General features: G+C 37.7%; 1 protein-coding gene and 1 non-coding gene across 28 annotated transcripts in view; both read left to right on the top strand.

The window, feature by feature from the left end:
* Nucleotides 1–24,435, top strand: part of ROBO2 (roundabout guidance receptor 2) — a 1,364,435-nt gene that overhangs the window by 813,772 nt on the left and 526,228 nt on the right. For all 27 annotated transcript variants that reach the window (XM_015445439.3, XM_074033673.1, XM_045384387.2 and 24 more), the window contains exon 2: nucleotides 8,210–8,536. In XM_015445439.3, coding sequence (XP_015300925.3) covers nucleotides 8,210–8,536 — 327 coding nt within the window. The remainder of the gene's footprint in view (nucleotides 1–8,209; nucleotides 8,537–24,435) is intronic.
* LOC123572002 (U6 spliceosomal RNA) lies at nucleotides 1,689–1,793 on the top strand. The gene has a single exon (XR_006696356.1). It is a non-coding gene; the product is annotated as a U6 spliceosomal RNA (small nuclear RNA).

Genomic DNA, 24,435 nt, shown 5'->3' with positions numbered 1-24,435 from the left:
CCACCCTTTTCCCTTTTTTTTTTTTTTTTTTTTTTGAGACGGAGTCTCCCTCTGTGGCCCAGGCCGGAGTGAGCGGCGCCATCTTGGCTCCCTGCAAGCTCCGCCCCCCGGGTTCCCGCCATTCTCCTGCCTCAGCCTCCCGAGGAGCTGGGACCACAGGCGCCGCCACCGCGCCCGGTTCATTTTTGTATTTTTAGTAGAGACGGGGTTTCACCGTGTTCGCCAGGATGGTCTCGATCTCCTGAACTCGTGATCCGCCCGCCTCGGCCTCCCAAAGTGCTGGGATTACAGGCCTGAGCCACCGTGCCCGGGCTAAACCACTCTTTGTAGCATTGATGTCCGATCTACCTGTTACAAATGAGGCGTGAATGCGAACTGATCAGTAACCTGTGTTCTTTATTTGTACCACCCTGCCTCCTTCCTACTGTGATGTCAGGCAGCCTTCACCTTTTCATGTAGTGCTTCTGTGTCTCTCGTATCAGCAGGTGACTCTGATCACATTCAGAACTGAAGTAATCCTGGAGAATCTTCCTAGGTTAATTTTATTTACATCATTTTGGGGAACAATATTTTGTTAAAATAGACATAGTTATGGCTAGAACATACTGTGACATACATTTTTAAGAGAGAAAAATGAACACTGAATAGAAATTTTGCTGGAGGAAGTATATTTCACACCCTGTCCCTAATTTGCTGAGAACTTCTGCCTCCAGAAAAATTTAGAACAGTTTGAAATACATTGCTTGACTTGCGGAGGGGCTAATAGTTGACAAGGCTATCCAGTTTGTAAAAGAAAAATAAAACTTGGTTCAAGGAAATACTATACTCCAACTCAATGAGGCAGAAGTATTTACTTTGCAACTCGTGAAATGAAATCAACAAGTATTCTAGAGGCATTTTCCTCCTTTGTTATACTATGTGATTGAAATCTCTTCCTGAAAACAAATGTTCTCTGGCGCTCACTGCAAATGAGCAGTTACTGACTAAAGAAAACTAAACTATATTGATGAGTTATAATTTATACTTCACCTTCAAAAATTTGAAGTGCTAATATACCACTCAACTTTTAAAATATCAAATATTTCATCAAAAATCATTACAAAATCATTGTTTGAGAGTCTCTGAGAAGCAGAAATAATCCATTATGCAAATTAAGCTGCTTAGAACATTATTCACAGATGCATGTGCATCTGGCTGGCTCACTTGATGACGCTGTGGAACGCTACATCTAGCCAGGTCTGAGGGCGTGATCTTCCCGTGAGCATGGAAAAGATGCAGCGTCTTGGAATCTTTCACTGGTAATTTCTGATGCACCGCGTTCACTCTGGAGACTAAGAATCTGGTGCCGGGTCAGGTGGCTCATGCCTGTAATCTCAGCACTTCCGGAGGCCAAAGCAGGAGGCTCGCTTGAGGCCAGGAGTTCGAGACCAGCCTGGCCAATATGACGAAAACCCATCTCTACTAATAATACAAAAAATTAGCCAGGTGTGGTGGTGCGTGCCTGTAGTCCCAGCTGCACGGGAGTGTAAGGCACGAGAATTGCTTCAACCTGGGAGGCGGAGTTTGCAGTGAGACAAGATCGTGCCACTGCCCTTCCGCCTGAGCGACAGAGCAAGTCTCTGTTAAAAAAAAAAAAAAAAAAAAAAAAAAAAAAAAATCTGTATTTTAAATAAATATCAAATATCTTAGTGCTCACTTTGACAACACATATACCAAAATTGAAGCAATACAGAGAAGATTAGCATGCCCTGGGCCAGGATGACATGCAAATTCATGAAGCATTAGAAAAAAAAAAAAAAAACCCAGATGATTCTGATGCAGGCAGTCCGAGAATCAGGCTTTGAAGAACAAGGAAAATGTTATCTGCTGAAATTATGACTAGCAACATTCATGTGATGCATTTTATTGAAATCAGCTTTAGCCGGGCACGGTGGCTCACACCTGTAATCCCAGCACTTTGGGAGGCCAAGGTAGGTGAATCACAAGGTCAGGAGTTCGAGACCAGCCTGGCCAACATGGTGAAACCCCGTCTTTACTAAAAATTCCGAAAAATTAGCTGGGCATGGTGGTGGGCACCTGTAATCCCAGCTACTTGGGAGACTGAGGCAGGAGAATCGCTTGAACCTGGGAGGTGGAGGTTGCAGTGAGCCAAGATTGTGCCACTGCACTCCAGCCCGGGTGACAGTGCGAGACTCTGCCTGAAAAAAAAAAAGAAAAATAAAAAAGAAATCAGCTTTAAAAGAGGGCTTTGGAATTAGCCTAGGTGCCATGTCCATTCTTTACTTGGTCCTCCATTCGTTTCTAAAGAAGCCTGGCACATTTTGGATTAAAGGTCATGAGTTCTAATTCTGCTTCTCCTATCTATTCAATTATGGACAATTTACATGACAATTTCACAACTTATTTTCTTGGACAGTAAAAATAAACATTTGGATGTTCATCTTTAGGACCTCTGACCAATTTTAATTATCATTATAAAAGAAAGAGGGAATATATATATATGTATCTATATATACACACACATACATATATATACATTTACACAGAGATAATTGAATAAATTATTTTAATTAAAACTTGACTGATTGCCCAATTAATAATTGAGATATAAAAAGATGCCAGACATGATATCAGCCACAAGCAAAATTAGAATTGTAGATAGTTACTTTCATACATCGCTTAGCATATCTGTTCAAATAGGAGTGTTGAATAATTTCTCATTATATGGGCAATATTAACGTTGCTGTCAAACTAATTTTCATTTGAAATCTGTAGAAGAGATATTTATACATTTATAAATTTATTTTTAAAATAAATCTAAATTAAAAATGAACTTTGTAATGGAAAATGATAATCAGGTACTCTTGAGCACGGTGGGCAAAAACCTTAGTAAATATTTTAAGCTTCACAGGCTATATACGTTTTCTTTGTTACCTCTTCCTCCTCCTCATCCCCCTTCTCTTCCCTTTCCTCCTCCTCTTTTAAAAGCATCGTTAGCTCAGAGCCATACAAAAACTGGTGTGCGCAGTGCTTATCAAACGGTATTGTGCATACAAATACCTAATGACGACAGGGGAATCTTGGTAAAATGCAGATTCAGATCTGAGATATGCGGGTTGGGGCCTGAGATCCTCGATTTCGAATGTGCCTTCAGATCATGCTTCTGTTGCTAGTCGAGGGGCTCACACTTCAGATTCCTGAAATGTTGAGGTTGAGCTGCTTCATGGCACTTCATGTGACAAACAACCCCCATTCCCCCTTACTGTTCTGTTCTCAGTCCCCAGTGAGTTTTGCTGACAACTCAGCTTTGGTTTTTGACCAAATAATGGAGTTGTTTTAGCCGATAACACGGAATACCCAGTAGTTTAGTGCTCCTTGGTAATCTTAAAGGCCCACCCTCTTTGGGAATGTGATGAAAGCTACACCCCCCACCCCACACCACCACTGCTGCCTCCCTTTTACACAATATTACTCGTTTCCACAGTTTTAAAGAATCGGAAGACTTAGGCATTGAGTCCATCTTAAAGACCCACTGCTATTGTTATGTAATGCCTGAATTTAAGACCACTGCTATTGTTATGTAATGCCTGAATTTAAGACCACTGCTATTGTTATGTAATGTCTGAATTTAAGACCACTGCTATTGTTATGTAATGTCTGAATTTAAGACCACTGCTATTGTTATGTAATGTCTGAATTTAAGACCACTGCTATTGTTATGTAATGCCTGAATTTAAGACCACTGCTATTGTTATGTAATGTCTGAATTTAAGACCACTGCTATTGTTATATAATGTCTGAATTTAAGACCACTGCTATTGTTATGTAATGTCTGAATTTAAGACCACTGCTATTGTTATGTAATGTCTGAATTTAAGACCACTGCTATTGTTATGTAATGTCTGAATTTAAGAAAGCTCCGAATGAATCTCCATATTTTTAATAACATCGTAAAACTTAGATTGTAGCTGTATTTTTGCATATCTATGTCTGTCTTTCTAATCTATTTTTCTCTCTATCTCTCTAATCTACCTATCTGGCTGGCAAGACTGTTACAGTTCACTTTATGTCCTAATGCTCTACTGCAGGCCTGATGATTTCATTATAACCTAAAATTATAAATGAAGAAAATAACGTTAACTGTTGTTAGGAGTGAGGACAAATTGTTACACACCTTTTATTAAACGTGTTCACAGTGCTCTTTTATCTATCAATTTTAAAAAATTGCTTGAGATATTCATATTCCACAAAATTCACCCAACGTGTATAATAATCTTTATTATATTCACAGAATAATGTAACCATCACCATAATTAATTTTAGAATATGTTCATCATCCCTAAAGAAATCCCACCCCCATTGGCAGCACTTTCCCAGGCCACCTTCATTCCCCACTTCCATACCCCAGCCCTAGGCAAGCATTCATCTGCATTTTACGTCCATGGATTTCCTACTGTGGACATTTCATATGAATGGAATCGTACAATATATGGTCCATTGCAACTAGCTTCTTTCACTTATTTTTTCAAAGTTCATCTATGTTGCAGCATGTATTATTAATACTTCATGTTTAAGGCTGAATAATATTCCATTATATGGATATGGCACATTTTATTTATTCATCATGGACATTTATTTTGTTGATTCATTCTTTGTTATCCATTCAGTTGGTAGACTTTTGGGTTGTTTCTACTTTTCTGGCTATTGTGAATAATATTGCTATGAATATTCATGAGTGAGTTTTGTGTGGATGTATGGTTTCATTTTGGGGTGATATATATCTAGGAGTGAAATTGCTGGGTCATATGGTAACTACATGTTTGACATTTGGAGGAACTTCCAGATTGTTTTCCAAAGTGACTGTACGATTTAAATTCACACCAGCAATGGATGCGGTTTTCAGTTTTTCCACACCCTTGACAATACTTGTTATTTTACATTGCTTTGATTAGATACATCCTAGTGGGTGTGAAGTGTGTTTCACTGTAGTTTTGTTTTGCATTTATCTAATAGCTAATGATGTTGAATATCTCTTTATGTGGTTATCACTATTTGTCTAACTTCTTTGACAAATTTGTCTACTTATTCTAATCCTTTGCCTATATTAAAATTTGATTATTTATATTTTTATTGAGCTATGAGTTCTTTATATGTTCTAGACGTAAATCCATTGTTAGGTATATGATTTGTATATTTTTTTCTGATTCTCTGGGTAGTATTCTTTCAAGCACAAGTATTTAAAAATTTTATAACGTCCAGTTTATCTCTTTTTTTCTTCTGTTGCTTGTGCTTTTGGTATCATATCCAAGAAGCCATCACTTAACTCAGAATCATAAAAACTTGCCTCTATAATTTCTTGTAATCATTTCATAGTTTTACTTTTTATATTTAGGTTGTAGATGTTCTTTGATGTTTCTATTAAAGTAGGAGTAAAACTATTAGATGAGTATCCTGACATGACAGCACTGTAATCTCTAGGTAACATAGTTTACATATATTGTAATGATAAATGAGTAAAATGCTTTGTGTGCTCATTGGACATACTGGATTTTAAATCTTATTGCTAAATAGCTTAACTATTTTGTCACTTTTTCTTTTATAAATCAATTATTTTATATTTTATTTAATAAGTATTAGTGTATTTCAGGTCTTATTCAGCCCATATCCAGGCCTACTGCCTAATAAGTTAGGGAACAAGTTGATGTACTAAATAGCACCCTAGTAGCATGGATGATTTACTTGCTTACTTTTAATAGTAGAACAGTTTTTGCAGTAGGGAGAATGTAGGTCACCGTGCATAGGGAGATTAAAGGAGAACAAAGAGGCTATCTAAAGAGATGATTGTAACCTACTATATGCCTGTTACATGAAAAGTGACATAAAACTCATGATGTATTTTAGGATCAGAGTCTATGGCTATGTATCCAGACATTTACATTGAGAATATGTTTCTGATTTGCAAGCTACTTATATTCAGCCACTCATATTTAAAAACTTTGAAGTCTTTCTTGAGTATGAATTTAAAAATTCCTTGTTACTTTTATATTCTGTAAATTCCTCATTGCTTTAAGACCCGGTACTCATGCTCTATAACCTTTATTATTGTGATGTATACTACAATTACCTATCTATATGCTTTGGATCTCTTCAGTTTTGTAAAAAAAATTTCTGACCTGTAGACCATAAATTACTCTTTTGCTTTAGATATCTAACACTTGTAATGTATACATTCTTTTTTGGTCTAATGTGATTAAAAAAAATAGTCAGCAACTTTTGATAGTTAATCCTCTTCAAAAAAAAAAGTTTATTTAAGACTGAATTAAATTCCCTTTAATACATTAAAATACGTATTTTCAATTGATATTGAGCATGAACTGAGGTAACATTGAGAAGTAAATATTACTGCTATCTGTTGAAGAGAAATGTGCTCATATTAGGTGACTGGTTGGAAAGTCTTACATAAGAGCAAATTTTTAAGAAGTGCTTATCTATATAATCATTATGTCCCCATATATGGTGATTCCTCTCAGCATCTCCTTTTTATTTACCTGGAGCAGCTAGTAGAACATTTTCATGAATAATGGTAATTGACATCATATAAATGACAAATATCAACAGATCCTTCTCTTCCTATTTCTTTTCTTTTCTCCTTTTTTTTTTCTTTTTTTGACAGAATTTTACTCTTGTGGCTCAGGCTGGATTGTGGTGGCGCTATCTTGGCTCACTGCAACGTCTGCTTCCTGGGTTCAAGCGATTCTCCTGCCTCAGCTTCCCGAGTAGCTGGGATTATAGGCGTCCACCACCATGCCCAGCTAAGTTTTTACATTTTTAGTAGAGATGAGGTTTCGCCATGTTGGGCAGGCTGTTCTCAAACTCCTGACCTCAGGTGATCTACCCACCTCGGCCGCCCAAAATGCTGGGATTGCAGGTGTGAGCCACCGTGCCCGGCCTCTCTTCTGATTTCTTACACCCCTTATGGCCCCACTTGTATTGCATTCACCGGGAAGTCACTGGTACAATCTCTCTTTCGTTGTACTGTGTATGGTGATATACCAAATTCTGTCAAGCATTTCGATAGGGTGTATTTTTCCTTCTTTTCCACCTAAACCATCATTTCCCAAGGTCAGGTTCTTTTTATTTTTCTCTTGAACTATTTAAGTAAATTGCAGCTGTCTTCATGTCTCCATTGCTATCCCTTTTTGATAATGCAGACTAAAACTATCTTTCAGTTATACAGATAGTCATGTCACTGCTCCCTTAAGAATCTGGGAGCCATGTAAAATAACATCACACTCTCCTGAGCATGGTACAAAACCCATTGTCTCAGGCTCCAAGGCTGCCTCAAACCTTTTCCTGCCATATCAGCTTCCTTCCTGATTATGAAACGTACCATGCACATAACTCTCATTTCTTTGTCTTTTTGCTGATGGTATCTCTTGACATGATGCTTTTTTCTTTTAGTTGTCATTTTTCATTCTTTACAGCTCCATCTAAATATAATTTTTTTGGGGGAAGAGATCTCTTATTATGCCTAATTTAGGGTTAACTTTTAATTTTTTTTCTTTCTGCCTATAGTGCATTTCTTATATACCTCTATGCAGCATATTACATTTTAACATACGGATTTATACTTGAGCTCTTCAGTCAAACACACCTGAGTTCAAAAGCCTGCCTCTACTGCAGCTTCATCTACATTTCTGGGCAACTGACATCATTTACTAAGCTTTTGCCTCATCTGTTAAATGCAGATAATATTTGTACATAATTTGCAGGTCTCTTTTTGCGTTAGTCTGATAACACATTGGCAGCACATTATCTATGTGTGTCTTCTAGGTGCTTGCTTACGTGACTTTCTTCCTCAGTATATAACAAGCAATCTGAGGACGGGAAATTAGTGTTACTCATCTTAGTACCCATGCTGATCCCAGAAGAACAAGAAAGTCTCTTGTCCTCTTTTACTTCTGCTTGTCATGATTCATGGAACACATTGAACCTAAGTCCTTTGAGTTAACATATTAATTTATTGGTAAATTGCCCCATTCTACAAAGGAGTTGAGATGACTTCTGAGATGCATACACAAAACGAAACATAAAATACTATTCAATTGAATAACTGAAGAGTTTAATTTCACCATCAGGAACCTCAGTGAAACGGAAGGTTGAGATAAGGCAATGTTAAAGCTTGCCTTTATTCTGTCCTGTTTTGCAGGATCGCGTCTTCGCCAGGAAGACTTCCCCCCGCGGATTGTGGAGCACCCTTCTGATGTCATCGTCTCGAAGGGAGAGCCCACGACTCTCAACTGTAAGGCGGAGGGCCGGCCAACGCCCACCATTGAGTGGTACAAGGATGGGGAGCGAGTGGAGACTGACAAGGACGATCCCCGGTCCCACAGGATGCTTCTGCCCAGCGGATCCTTATTCTTCTTGCGCATCGTGCATGGGCGCAGAAGTAAACCTGATGAAGGAAGCTACGTCTGTGTTGCAAGGAACTATCTTGGTGAAGCAGTGAGTCGAAATGCATCTCTGGAAGTGGCATGTAAGTGAACATAGTGAACCTCATATGCACATTTACTTTTACTTATTTCAAGTAAGTTTCGATGTGTTCCCATAGATGCTAAAACCTAAAGAATCAATCAACACATTGCATGATTTTACTTGGTTTTCTTCAAAGAAGTCTGGTCAAGATAATATCAAGCCAGGATGTTGTAGTCAATTTGTTTATGTGAAATCAAGATGGCCAATATGTTATTATAAGAAAACACAGAGGCAATGAGGCGGTTCATACTTAAGATTTGAATTATTAATGAAAGACATAATCAGGTATTAAAATTGGCTATGTTAAAATGAAAAGTTGATGTGTAGCATGACACCAAATACAAGGCATACATTCAATATCGTACCTATGTCTGTTATCAATTTATATATAAGTAATTATTGATAAACACACCCTGCCACACACATATAAATATATACATTAACTTCGAAATCCAACTTTTATCAGCAACATTAAAAAGAGCCTATTCTTTTATTCTGTAGCTTATACCTACTCTTCCAATTCAGGAATTATTACCTTAGGTGTGGCTAGGAGAATACCCCAACAATAACAGCAATTATACTTTATTTATTTACTTATTCACTTAACGCTCATCGGAGAGGAGATCTGCTGTCTGCGCGAACAGAATGTTCATATATGGGAGGGTTCTCACTTCTACTCAATCTTGGTAATCAAAATAGCTAAGGACTTGCCTTACTGTTGCTGTTTTTATATATTTATTTCCTCATCAAATAGCGCAAATAGCAGTGGTAAATCAAGATATCAATGTTTTCCATCGGTTTAAACACTGCCTCCGTAACTTCATGGATGATTTTCTAGACAAAATTAAAAATAGGGTAGTGTTTTTTTTTTCCTAATTTGTAACTGAGGGTTTGGGGTTATAATGTAAACAATACCATAAAAGTTTGACATTAAGTTATCTGTTTTGAGGAAAGATTTTATCTAGAATAAACTGCGAATAAGATGCCAACAATTCCTGTAATCTCAGCACTTTGGGAGGCCAAGGTGCGGGAATCACGTCAGGAGATGGAGACCATCCTGGCGAACACGGTGAAACCCCGTCTCTACTAAAAATACAACAAATGAGCCGGGCGCGGTGGCGGCGCCTGTGGTCCCAGCTCCTCGGGAGGCTGAGGCAGGAGAATGGCGGGAACCCGGGGGGCGGAGCTTGCAGGGAGCCAAGATGGCGCCGCTCACTCCAGCCTGGGCCACAGAGCGAGACTCTGTCTCAAAAAAAAAAAAAAAGGCAACAATTATGCCTTAAAATCTTTGCACTCTTCAGCTTCCTTGTTGTCATGTACATCTTCAAAGATAAGAGAATTGGGAGATTTCAGGATGCTGGAGTCTTATGTATATAGCTATATATATTTTATTCTAAATAATAGCTCATGGACTCATGTCTTTCTTTTGGTAAACAAAATTGTACTTTTTTTTTTTTTTTTTTTTTGAGACAGAGTCCCCCGCTGTCACCCAGGCTGGAGTGCAATGGCGTGACCTCGGCTCACTGCAACCTCTGCCTCGCGGGCTTAAGCAATTCTTCTGTCTCAGCCTCCCAAGTAGCTGGGATCACAGGCACCGCGCCCAGCTAAGTTTTGTATTTTTAGTAGAGACAGGGTTTCACCATGCTGCCCAGGCTGGTCTTGAACTCCTGACCTCAGGTGATCCACTTGCCTACAGTTTCTTACACAATTATTCCAATGATGTTTTTCGTTCTCAGCCATCTATGTCTGATTTATAGTTTCTGCTAAGAAACCTGGAACCCACAGATTCTGGAAATGTTTAACTCCAATAGGAAAAGACTAGGAGAATCCTAAGACCCATATTTTTTATTTTTTTTGAAGTGCCTTGAGATACGAGCATTAGGACTTTAGCTAACAGTGGGATTTTGTACTGGCCACCAAATAGTTTTATTTTTATAAAATAATACTTCAAAAAGCCCTTAAATGCAGTTTAATGAAATTTGAAATACACACACACAAATTCAAGAATGCAAATATCCATACCTGTTCCATTTTTATTTTGAAATATCTAATTTTGGAAACTTTTCAAACATATTGAAATACTTCAATACCAAATTTTATTGATTTTTACTCCAACAGACCCTTTTATGGTGAATATGATTGGCATTATTCTCCCATTTTCAAGATAAAGAAAATGATGCCCCAGAAGTTTAGGTGACCAAGATTCAGACAATAAATTAATGGGGTTGCTAGACCAGGACCTGAATCTTCTAATTTTTATTTTTAGGGAATTGTGTTGTATTTGAAGAAACACTCTAAATGAAATCTGTTCTTTTTTAAATACATAAAAATTAAGAAATTTTAATTTTTCAGAATTTAAAAAATTTTATCTACTCAGCAGCAAATAACCTGTTTAAATTCTTAACCAAATTTTACTTTTCAAAATTAAAGTATATAAAATTGACCAGTCATTTTATTGTCTCATCTAAAAGAATTGCTTTCTTTTGTAATTGCATCATTAATAATGAATCAAACTGTTTTAGTGGGAATATTTTAAACCATGATTTGTGTGTGTGTGTAATGTGACAGTAATTTTTTTTTATTTTGAGATAAGTGAGCTTTAAGAAATGCTTGAATTACTCATGACCTAGAGAGGAAAACAAGAAGGCTTGCAAATTGGATTAGGTAGTGAATAAAATTCCTTTTTCTAATGCCATGTCAACGGTTCATTCCATTTGAGGCATCACAAGGTCAAATAATATTCATTTATATGTTGCTCATCTCTTTCCATTAGCTCATCAGTCTTCTATCTTTCCTTATGTATTTCATAAAACATATTAATATGGAAATTTGGGTCAAAGCATTGTGATTTTTCAGTACCTATTGGTAACTAATGTGTATTTTTATAAAATGACAGAGGAACAGCAGTAGAGGAACAACTCCAGATTATGTTAAATTGGCCTTCATATTTTAGAAAACTCAACATAAATACTCATTGTGGTACATTCACTTAGTTTATTAATGGAAGGCAGATATCCACTGACAGAGGTGTTAAGGAATAGCAATGAAGACACATTCCAATGTGTTCTCAAAGAGCTCACATTCTAGATGGGATGACAAACATGTAAATAAAGAATTGCTATACTAAATGGACAAACAATAAAGCCTTTATAAAGACATGTAAAAAATACTATGCAAATCCGGAGGGAAGATATGTAATTCTTTCTAGATAGGTAAGTTTAAGAAATGATTCTAAGAGGATACATTATTTTAGCTGTGATTTAAGGTCATGTAAGAATGTCCCAGGTGGAAATTGAAGTGAAAGGCCATTCTGGTAGAAAGAATGGAAGCTTAAATGAACACTGCGTATTTGGAGAACTGCCAGGTGTCTGGATATGAGGTTGGGGTCAGAGTAAATTGGAAAGGTAGGCATATGCTGAATCAAAATCTAAGCTATTTTGTTATGAGAATGGAGAATCTTTGAAAGAGAATTGAAGATTGCATTAAAGGTATGATGATTGAAGTCAGAGAGGCGTTAAGTAACTCAAATAATTCAGAAAAGAGTTGATGCTAGATTCTGAACTGAACACAGCAGTGAAGATTGGAAGGAGGAAACAGTGGGAAACATATTTAGGAATTAAAACTCTGTGACATTGTGATCATTTTGGAGGAGTAGGGGATGATTACTAGATTTGTTTTATTTTGTTTTGTTTTTTGGCTGAGTGACTGGCTATATGGTGCTACCATTCATAGAGGTGGAGGGTAGGTAGGGGAGAACTAACTTTAGGGAACAGAACAGTATGGTAAACTTCAGCTGTATTGTTTGACATACCAAGGAAACAGTAAGCTTAAAATATCTCAAGTTTCATTAAAGAAACAGCTTCTCGAGTTGAGGGGAGAGGTCTTTCCAAGATAGGTGTGGAAGCCACGAAGGTATATAGAAGTGGATGTGATTGCCAGGCAGCCTGTGTTCAGGGCGCAGTTAATAAGAGCTGAGTCCAATCTCAGTGCTCAGAACAGCAATATTTAGTGGTGGTCAAGGCAAGAAATGCTCATGCAAAAGGGTCAGTCTCAGTAGAAGTATCAGAGTGATAGAATATAGGCAGTGAAGTGGCAAGAATAACCAAGGAATACTTTAAAAAATACTGAAAGTGTGGCCAAGTGTGATGGTTCACACCTGTAATCCCGGCACTTTGGGTGGCCGAGGTGGGTGGATCACTTGAGGCCAGGAGTTTGAGGCCAGCCTGGCCAACATAGTGAAACCCTGACTCTACTAAAAATACAAAACTTAGCCAGGTGTGGTGGTGAGTGCCTGTAATCCCAACTACTCAGGAGGCTGAGGCGGGAGGATCGCTTGAACCTGGGAGGCAGAGGTGGCAGTGAGCTGGGATTGTACTACTTCTCTCCAGACTGGGTGACAGAGCGAGACTCTCTCTCAAGCAAACAAGCAAACAAACAAACAAACCACAAGAGTACTAAAAGTGGTTGACACAATGCAAATCCCAAATGATGGTCAAATAAACAGTACCTGTGGGTTCTAGTGATGGGGACAGAGCACAACAGCTGAAGAGTGAGTAGTGGTGGGATGGAAGTAGCACATGCTGCCAGTTCTTTCCTAGAATGTAGTTCTGAATGGAGCATGGAGAATTAGAGCAGGGTACGTCAACCTCTGCATTTCTGACATTTGGGATCAAAATTTATTCAGTGTGTGTGTTTGGGGTGGGGGGTGGGTCATGCTCTGCATTGTAAGATGTTTAGACATACACCTCTGGCATTTGTTCACGAGATGCCAGTGGGATCCTCCCTAACCCTGTTGAGACAAACAGTGTGTCTCCAGATATTGGAAATATTCCCAGGTGGGAAAGTCAGTTGAGGACCACTGACCTAGATGTACCTAAGTAGTCAAGAGCATATTAGTATGTAGGACATAAACATGTGACAACTTTTTTTATAAAATGATTATTGATAAAAAAATATGGATTTTTTTTTTTTTTTTTACTATTTTTGCTTCACATTAGTTGTCATTTTTAATTTCAAAAATGTTGGATTCTACTATGATATGAAATGTGGAATTTTATTGATAACCATCTGTCTTGACTGGTTTTTTGGAAGTCAGCCAGTTCTTTACCATATTGTATTCATTTTGATGTTTGTTTGTTTTCCTTTAATACATGCTTCAGCTTTATGTTCTGGAACAACACAGCAGAGGGAAAAAAAATTCAGGACCAATCATTGCAATGGAATCACCTCAAATTTGCTTTTACTTTTTTCTTAGTTTGCAAAAAAAAAAAAGCTATCCAGAAAGTGTTTTTTGAGTCACTTGACCTCAAGAGTAATCTCTAGGCAAAAATTGTTTTTTAAATAGTTGATAATGGTTGTAGAGTTGATAAGAAAGAGGCCTGGTACTCAAAAAGCTAATACGTAGTTTCCCAGTGGGACCACCAAGACAGCCATGGTGTAGCTGGTACAGATAGAGTTTCAGTTCTGAACCCTTGTGCTCCCTGTTTATGGAGCAGAAGGAGCACAGGGGGTCCTCACAGAGATTGTAGCTGCCTGTGATGCAGCCTGAGTCAGTGGCAGCCTCTAGAGATGGCAGCTGTAGCCCCAGGTGGCAAATATATGACAGCAGCTTGATCTATCGACCAGGGTAAGAGGGGGTTCTGGCCTAAATGAAAATTCATGAAAAATTGATGAAGTCCCCAGATTATTTTTTCCGTTTCCTTTTCTCAGCACTGTGCCAGTGCGGAGAGTGGAGATTAAATGAGGTGCTGAACACTTTAGTGGCAAGGAGGTTGTGGTTCAAAGGTCAGGGGTCACATAGAAACCGATCTTTTTTTTTCTTTTTTCTTACTGCTAAAGCAAAACACAGGAAACTTTTCAGATTAGCTGTGATTTACCTTTGCTTTGATAAATAAAATGACGACATGCTCAAAAGTTGGCTTTTGATGCAGTTACAAGAGAACAGATGTGATTCATAATTGAAACGTGGAACTGGAAATAGATTGAATTCCATGACTTGAGGATGATTTTTTTTCTTTCTCTTTCTTTTATTTGTTGTCTTCTGTATCAAGGCTCATGCTGTATGAAAGTCATTTAGGGAAGAAAAAGGTCTTGCATTATTTATAGGTCACGGATTGCAGGAATAGCAAAGCTGTGGAACAAACATAATGCTCCTGTTTGCTTTAAATCAAAAATTAAATCGATGGTTTATCTGTATAAAGAAGAGAGGTTACAGAAGTAGACTGACTTTAGTATGAGAGGACACAGGTGGCATTAAAAATGAAGACAACGTAAATAGCTTCCTTAATATCCTCAAGTTAATAAATATGTAAATTTTTGCTTTTTATTTTATTTTGGCTGTCAATGAATCTTATCTAGGCAAAATACCTTTATACATCATAAAGACACAAGATAAATTAAATTGCAAAAAGACCAATCCACAGAGAGCTTTTCAAAAAAATGCTTGAGATATATTTAACATACCATATCATTTACTCTTTTAATATATACAAATCAGTGTTTTTAGCATATTCACAGGGTTGTGCAATGAACACTATAATCAAATTTAGAACATTTTCATCAGTCCTACAAAGAACTCTATACCCATTAGCACTCAGTTCCCATTCCTACACCCTCTCACCCCAGCCCTAAGTAAAAGCTAATCTAATGTCTAGAGCTATACATTTTCCTATTCGGGACAATTCGTATGTTGGAATGAAACAATATATTGTCTTGTGTGACTATAATAGCATCTTTTCCTTAGCATTAATGTTTTCAAGGATCGTGTTTGTTGTAGCATGTATCAGTACTTTATTTTTTATTATTGCTGAATAATATTTCATGTTATCAACATACCACTTTTTATTTATCCATTCATCATATGATAGACATTTACGTTACTCCCACTTTTTATCTACTATGATCAACGCTGCTATGGAAATTTTTGTACACATTTTTGTGTGCACATATGGTTTCGTTTGGGTATTCTCTTAAGTTTACGCCTAAGAGTAGGACTGTGGAGTTATATGGTAACTCTGTTTAACTTTTTGAGGAATTTATATGTAATTATTATTAAGTGTAGATTCAATGATATTTATTGGTGCATTGAAGTAACTGTATCCAACTCCCCTCTCAGTATGAAACACAGTCATAAAACATTTCTAGCGTTTAATAAATATTATTGTATGGCTGTTATGTTAGATTTTCTGTGTCGTATTTCCATAATTTCAGGTAAGATTCAACTATTTAAAAATATAGAACGATTAACCATATGGAAACAGCGGATGGCCACAAAGTTCCTAATAAATCCTTGTGTAACTTCTACTAGACTGTTTTCACTTTGCTCCCAATTAAGTTGGAAAATCTTGCTATTTGAATCTTCACTTCATTTTCTGTTCTGTTTGTGTTTGTTCTAAAAACTGGCAATTTGTCTTCTCAGAAGCTGACATTACCTTTCCTGAGAATAACTGACAGTACTTTTCTCATTATCGGGTTACTTTCTCTTCCAAATATACTGAGGTTTTTTTCTTTTACTTGTCAGGTTCAGACTAAGAAATTAGTGAATGATTATACTAGAAGTCTAAGAGTGGGAAAACAAAGAACTATTATTCTGTATCTTTCTTAAAACAAATAAGCATACAAACAAACATATCAACTTAAATTCAAACTCCATGGCAATGAGTTGGACTGGAACTAATATTTACAGGTGTGGACCAAAAAGAATATAGGAGCAATTTTTTTGTTGTTGTAATTTTCTCCATTTGCATTTCTACAAATGTCAGGTGAGATTTCAGATATTTTTGGTGGTGATGGTGGGTGGTAGGGGAGGATACTTAACTGAAAAACGCTCCCTAGCTCAAGGTACTTCACAGAATAATCTGAGTGTGTTATTTGGGCTGTTTTGTGAGTGTGCCTTTTAATTTTGTCATACTCCACCAATACTTTCAAGTGCAGTCTCTCCTTTGATCATCCCAAGTGAAGGTGTGAAATTGCTACACCTGGGGAACATGTTTGAATTTGTGATCTGTTTAAGTATGTACAATGCTGTATTTTGATACGAGGTTTCTTTCTGTTGATTGAATTAACTGTATTCAGACTCTCTCTCAACAAGTCTCAAGTTGCCATTCACTGACAATTAGCCTGAATTAACTCTGACTCCAGGGAAAGCATATAAATGAAGTGAAGTCATTGTGTCCTCTACTTTTCAAAAGTTTATTCCCATAAACAGTATAATTCTGAGTATGATCCTGAGGTCTTCAGTCATATAGATCCTATCCATCAAATGAAAAGGAAACATATTCATAGTGATACTAAGAGTTAAGGAGACAAAATATGTTGAGGTCTGCTCTGGTTTTCAAACCCAGAAACTCTTTTTATATAAAGTTAAGAAAAATAATTTAGGGTTTTGAATTTATTTGTTGTTGTAATTTTTTTTTTTTTTTTTTTTTGGGATGGAGTCTCACTCAGTCACCCAGACTGGAGTGCAGTGGTGCGATCTCAGTTTACTGCAGCCTCTGCCTCCCAGGTTCAAGCGATTCTTCTACCACAGTCTCCCAAGTAGCTGAGACTACAGGCAGGTGCCACCACACCTGGCTAATTTTTGTATTTTTAATAGAGATGGGATTTTGCCATGTTACCCAGGCTGGTCTTGAACTCTTGGCCTCAAGCAATCCTCCCGCATTGGCCTCCCAAAGTGCTGGGATTACAGGTGTGAGCCACTGCGCCCGGCCTCTTACTACAAATTTTTAATTAAATTTCAACTGGTGTGTAGATGCAAGTTGATTTTACTGAAAATGTATGTAGGTTGGCATTATGCTTAGGAATTACAATTTCGTGCAGTAGCTCATACACTTTTCTCCCAGAATTTGTGTTTCGGCGGAATGCAGATTTCCAGTTTCCCCTGTTTAGATTGTATTTGTTTCTGATAATTATAATGTGCATCTTTTAATTCTGAAACATCCCCAACAAGGTTTCTATAATTACTTAAGGCAAGTTACACTTGTTTTAAGCATGAGTCAGTATATATGATAAGGTCTTTACAGAAGTATAGAAGTAAAAACAATAGGTGAAGTTTTGTTTAACTCTGAACGTTTTTTCTTTATAGATGTTTATACATTTTATATAAACTTTATAGATTCTTTATACATTCTTTATAGATGTTTCCGACAGTCTATGATTTAACTGCTGAGGGATGAGGTTCGATAGTATTAAGATATTCTCTCCACTATATGCCATTAGCATTAGTTTTTCCTCTCAGGAGATTTTCAAAAGCAATTTGCAACCACCCATTTCTGAATTAAAAATACTTATACATTTTTGTCAATTAGACATTCATCCACTTTTTGTCAATGTCTCCCAAGAAATACTCTACGAAAGCGTTACTGAGCCCCAGGTTGGGATGGTTCTGTAAGCTGTTTGAGGTTTTCTAGCACAGTCCTCCTTTGTCTACTAAGACATTAGTAGTTTAATATCTCTGGGTGTCTTAGTCTGTTCAAGCTACTACAAGAAAATACCAGAAATTGGGTAGCTTTTCAGGAAAATAAATTTATTTCTCATCGTTCCGGAGCCTGTAAGCCTGAGCTGAGAGAGCCAGCGTTGTTGGGTTTTGTGAGGCCCCACCTCCCGGTTCATAGATGGTGTCCTCACAAGGTGAAAAGGCACTCATCCCATTTAGAAGAGCGCTGTCTCATGACCTAATCATCTTCCAAAGGCTCCACCTTCAGTGGCATCACCGTGAGGGATGATATTTCAACATACGAATTTTGGGGGGATAGAAACATTCTGACCACAGCTCTGGCCCTTGGCGAGAATCCAGGCAAGGGTTGTAAGAGAGGCAGGTGTTTGGACGCAGTGACAGACGGGGCCTGGAAATTGAGCTTAAATTAATGCCCAAGTACAGAAAAGGCTCTTCTCTGTCACCTCTATTGGCAGCGCTACACATTAGTCGGTTCCTCATCTGAGAAGTTAACCAACTGAGAATTCAAAATAATTTTTAAAAACCAACAAAAATATGCCGACAAGAAATGTTACAAATCATATGGTAGAGTGTCTATTTGCATAGCATTTACACAGTGTTAGGTAGTATAAGTGATTAAGAGATTTAATATATACAGGAAGAGGCGCATCGCTATATGCAAATACTGTGTCATTTTATGAAACGGACTGGAGCATTCAGTGGTCTTGGTATCTGCAGGGGTCTTAGGACCAGTCTTCTCTGGATACCCAGGGACGAATGTACCTCTTTCTGAGAGTCAGGCCATTTGCTAGTTAATGCAAGTATAAAGGCAGTCATCACATTTTTTGTGTGATTATCTAACATTTAAGTCTGAACCAAGATTTTGGAATAAACATCACAGTGTCTATATATGGAAATAAAATGTAACTATTTTTTCCATGACATGAGGTGTATTTGATATAAACTATTTTATATAAATTTGCCTGCCTCATTTTCTTTCTTCTTGCTTTCTTTGCTTATTCAAACTGAACAAGTACATTATACATATAAACATATATGTATATATGTGTGTGCATATAAACGTACATATATTTTTTTCCTTAACATGAGGTATATTTGATATAAATCATTTTATATAAATTCACCTGCCTCTTTTTCCTTCTTCTTGCTTTCTTTGCTTATTCATATTGAATGAGTATATTATACATATATGTGTGTATCTGTGTTTATATATATACATATATACACACATGCATACGTATATATATTTGTATATATGATATGATATTAGAGATGTGATCCCACTCACTGTGTTGCCAAGGCTGGTCTGGAACTCCTGGCCTTGTGTGACCCTCCTACCTTGGCCTCACGAAGCGCTAGGATTACAGGTATGCGCTATCAGGGCCAGAGAATATTTTCTCTTAAATCAGTTTTTAAATGTCTTTATTGGGTTTCCTACTCGTTAAGATTAAAATGGGGTTCAAGAGCACCTCAGTGGTGCTGGGCTGTATATGAGGAGTCTGAGTCGCCTCATCAGGTGACGGTGAACATTCCACCGTAGTGATGTAGGGTGGGGGCCTTCAGACAGGGCAGACTGCAGGAGTGAGGAGTGGCCACAAGTTGCTTCTAGGTCAATCTGAATGAAAGATGGACTTAGAAAACTGGAAAGAAGTATCAAAGCAAAACCCTGAGGTTGTGCTTGGCCAGATTTCAAGCGCAAATAATACATTAGCTTAATTGGGGAGTGGATGTAGGGTAGTAGAGGGAGATAATTTAAATAGCTGGTAGAAATTAGTAATGACTAAACGAACTGACGAGCTTTCATGTTATCCTAGAACCCAAGGGAGCCCCATTTGATGTGAGCTTGTTATTTGGAAGTGAGGGTTGTGAAGGGAGCCTACGAGTGTGGAGGGAGGAGATCTACTATACATAGTTCAGGTATAGTAGGATGAGGGTTAAGTGGATTAATTAAGTTGAGAATAGGAAAAGAGATAAAATGTTAAAAAAATGTGGATAGGAATTTAAAAAATGAATCTGTAGTTCAAGGGAAGATTTAAATTTAGTTTGCTAGAGTTTTGTACAGTACCTTCTACTGATCGGTACTCACCTAGGTGTTACAGATACTTAGAACAAGCTTTGTTCAATAGGTATAGAGTTTCAGTTGGCAAGATGAAAACACTCTAGAGATCTATTGTGCAACAATGTGAATATACCTAACGCTACTGAACCGTACACTTAAAAATGACTAAGATGGTGTATTTTATGTTATGTGGTTTTTTTGCCACAACTAAAACATGAAAATATTAACAAAACAAATAAACCACCACCACAACAAAAACCAAGGCATGGCTCTTGCCATCAGAGAACATTCAATAGGACGGCCTCGAATGTGGTAAGTGTGAGAGTGAGGGAGGAGGAACTGCTGTGCTGTGAAATATAGGGGAGAAGTAGGCCAACTCTGCAAGAGAATGTGAAACAGGTGAAATGATTTCGCTAGGGAGAAAATAATTAATAATCTCTGGTGCTTGCTAAGGGCCAGGCTTATTTCTGTGTTTCACACTTATGGCTTATTCAATTCTCAAAACAACTCTAAAACTTGGGTACTATTATTTTCTCTCTCTTGTATTTGAGGTACACAGAAAGGAGAGTTGGGATTCGAACTCTGGCGGCCTGGCTCTCAAGCCTGCTTTCTTCATTACTATGCTAAGCATTCTCATTGATTTACTTGAACAAGCAAACAAAATCATTTGACACTTAAAAGGGTCATTAGCATTTTCTTAGGTATTTTACCCAGAAACAGTTATTCAATTGTATAAATACAATGATGACCCCTGGAATAGGTGAAGTCAAAGAGCAGCATTTTGGTGCTACAATTCTGTGATTCATGGGATATTACGGAAAGAAACAACAGAAAGAGTAATCTTTTCTATTTTTTTATTTAGTTACATATTGACATTTGAGAGCTCATTAGTTTATTCAAGTAATTTGATTTTCTCTCTACAGTTCCTAGTTGTCAAATATTAGTATCAAGAAAATCCATCACTTTCAGTTCTTATTGACATGTTTGCAGGCCAAAGCAGCTTGGAGATTAAGAATCCAATTTATAAGACAAGTCATCTATCATTTAATATCCAAAGATAACTTGACTAAGTTTTATAGAAAAAGAAATATGATAATAGCAATGATATCTTACTACTTTAGGATAATTTCTGGAGTTTTTTGAGTCGTTAACATATTTATATGCATTATTTCATTGCTATATGTATTTGTAGACATTTGCTGACTTCAATAGTTTCTAAGTTCAATATATGGTATTAACATTGGTCTATTTGACTTTCAAATTACTCTTTTATATTTATATATATATACATATATATATATGAATCAAAGGAGGAAGTATAGCCTTTTCAACTAATGATGCTGGTGGAATTAAATATCCATAGACAAAAATAAAAAACAGAACCCTGACTTAAACCTTACGAATTATGCAAAAATTAATCTGAAATGGATCATACATACAGTTAAATGTAAGGCATAAGACTATATATATATAAATGTAAATATAAGTATATACACACACACATACACACACATATATATATATATATATATAGAGAGAGAGAGAGAGAGAGAGAGAGAGAGAGGGGGTTTCACTCTGTCACTCAGGCTGGAGTGCAGTGGTGTGATCACAGCTCACTGCAGCCTTGACTTCCCAGACTGAGTGATCCTTCTGCCTCATCCTTCCCAGTAGCTTGTACTACAGGCATGCGTCACTAAGCCCAGCCAATTTTTGTACTTTTCGTGGAGATGGGGTTGTGCCCTCTTGCCCAGGCTGGTCTCAAACTTCTGAGCTCAAGCTGTCCAACTGCCTTGGTCTCCCACAGTGCTGGAACTACAGGTGTGAGCCATTGCGCCTGACTTAAAACTATAAAATGTTTAGAAAATAACGAAGGAGAAAATCCTTTGTGTCTAGAATTTGGTGAAGAGTAAAACATTAACCAAAAGATAAAATTAATAAATTTGACTTTATTAAAATTAAAACTTTAATTCTCTTAAAGATCTTGTTTATGGAAAAAAAAAAGACAAGCTACATACAGGTAGAACCACATATCTGAAAAAAGCGTATCTAGAATTTATAAAGACATATCAAAATTCAACATTAAATAAAACTAATAATCAAGCTGATGTCTTTTTTATTTTAAAATAAGTATGTATACACAGGAAGTATGTCTACTACTAGAGATACTAGTAGTATCTCTCTTAGTTCCCATGAATCTATACTTATTACAAAAAAAAGTATTAAAATTACTTGTCAAGCTATCTTAAGTAGACATTAATAATATACATAAAAATGAATTTGAAACTGAATAGTTCTTTGGAAAGCTTTTGAATGTTTGTTTTTTCTTAAACATTGATGAATTCATATTTTTAAGTGTCCATGATCTGTTAAGAATCTTACTCAAATTCATGTATTTACTGTTTTAAATTTATAAATTTAACTTGTGATACATTCTATATACAGTTTCGTGCATTTATCTTCATATCTTTGATTTTTGTTCCATCATAGTTTTTTAGTTTAAGGATAGATTTTATTTCACTTTCTTTTTTAGGGGAAGGGAAAGAAAAGAGGGGACTGGTTATTCATGGCAGTTTGGCAAGAATGCCCAAAACATGAATAGAGTGCATTATGTAGCTGGCACGAAGTCCCTACTTTAGGTTAATAAAGAGATGCAATTTATCTTGATTCGTTGCTGCTAAAATTATGCATGGATTATTGTTAATATTTCTACGTACCTTTTTAAATTCACCATTATAACTGAAATGTCACTAAAGGAGAAAGATTGGCCGGGCGCGGTGGCTCGCGCCTGTCATCCCAGCACTTTGGGAGGCCGAGGTGGGCGGGTCCCCTGAGCCAGGCGTTCAGGACCAGCGCGGGCAGCCCGGTCAAACCCATCTCTACGAAACAATACGGTAATTGGCCGGTGCAGGGCACAGCTGCGGCGCCCGCTGTTGGGGAGGAGCCCGGGGAGGGGGGCGGGGAGGAGCCCCGGGAGGGGGGCGGGGAGGAGCCCGGGGGGTGGAGGTTGCCAGGAGCCGAGGTCGCCGCATCCCAGCCTCGGTGACAGAGCGAGACGAGACGCGGTCTCGGAAAAAAAGGAGAAAGATCAAGGAATTTTTTGGCGCGGGCGGGGGGCCGGAGTCTCGCCTTGTGGCCCAGGCTGGAGTGACGTGGTGCGGCCTCGGCTCCTGCAGCCTCCGCCTCCCAGGCTCGAGCGCGGCTCCGGCCTCAGCCTCGGGAGGAGCTGGGACCGCAGGCGCCGCCACACGCCCGGCTGGTGTTGGTGTTTTCAGTAGAGACGGGGCTTCGCCGGGTGAGCCAGGCTGGTCTCGAACTCCTGATGTCGGCTGGCCCGCCCGCCTCGGCCTCCCAAAGTGCTGGGATTCCGGGCGGGAGCCACCGCGCCCTGCCGAGAAAGATCAGGGATTTCAGACTGTCACAAGAAGGAAAAGCTGAAGGAATCGGAGTTACTGATCCAGGAGCATTAAAGGCATCAGTAGATCCTATCGTTCCTACCCAGCACGTGAAGAACTATTATGCCAAAGAGAGAATACATGTATTCTATCTAACCTTAAGAGAGAAAAGGGTCAGTGGACAAAAGCTGCAGCTTTTGCCTCAGTGGACCGTACGGTGATTATGCCATATGTGTTTTTTTTTCCTGGGATCTTAAAGAACTGTGGGCAAGCCAAAACAGCAACATGTTGTGGTCAGAAATAAAACTAAAAAGTTGCATAAAATATGTTTTGGTTTAGCTTTGCTTACATTTTTCCTCAAAGGAAAACTGAATCTCCAGGATAATGAAACAAGGTAACAAGACAGTTCTGACGCACTTTCAGTTGCAAAATAATTCTCAGCACTTTTCTGTACACAAGGAATTCGATAACGTAGAAATAATTTTCTTAAATTCAGCGTTATCACACTGTTTTGAAAAGTCCTTGAAAAAATCCCATTTGTGCATACATCTTACCCATCTTATTTCAAAATCCATTGAGATTGTAAGCAATTAAATCAATTGCTTTTTGTAGACCAAACCCTCATTTATAACATGTAATTCCCCAGGACCCGCATGTCCAGATTCAAGAACAGCTTGATAGAAAGACTGATTTATTTTTATTTTCTTCCTGGGTCTGCTTTGAATAGTCTTAAAAGAAGGAGGAAAATGCTGTGTTTAATATTCATATAGGATTTTCTAATAAAAGCAGCTTCTCTCAAAAACCTGTTAAGAAGGACTACCTATAAAGGAGTCAACTTGTGATATCCTTCCTAAGTATTTATTTGGTTCTTGGGGATTGATGGATAAGCTGATAGAGTCTAATCTTCAAATGTGTATGTCATTAATAGAGATGTAAGAATCTCAATTTGCTTTGTCTTTTCCTTTCCTGACACATTATAAGGAAAAGCTTTACTA

This window comes from Macaca fascicularis, chromosome 2 (assembly GCF_037993035.2).
Source record: "Macaca fascicularis isolate 582-1 chromosome 2, T2T-MFA8v1.1".
In the NCBI taxonomy this organism is placed as follows: Eukaryota; Metazoa; Chordata; class Mammalia; order Primates; family Cercopithecidae; genus Macaca; species Macaca fascicularis.
Note: the sequence above shows the minus strand (reverse complement) of the source record. Positions and strands in the feature narration are given on the sequence as shown.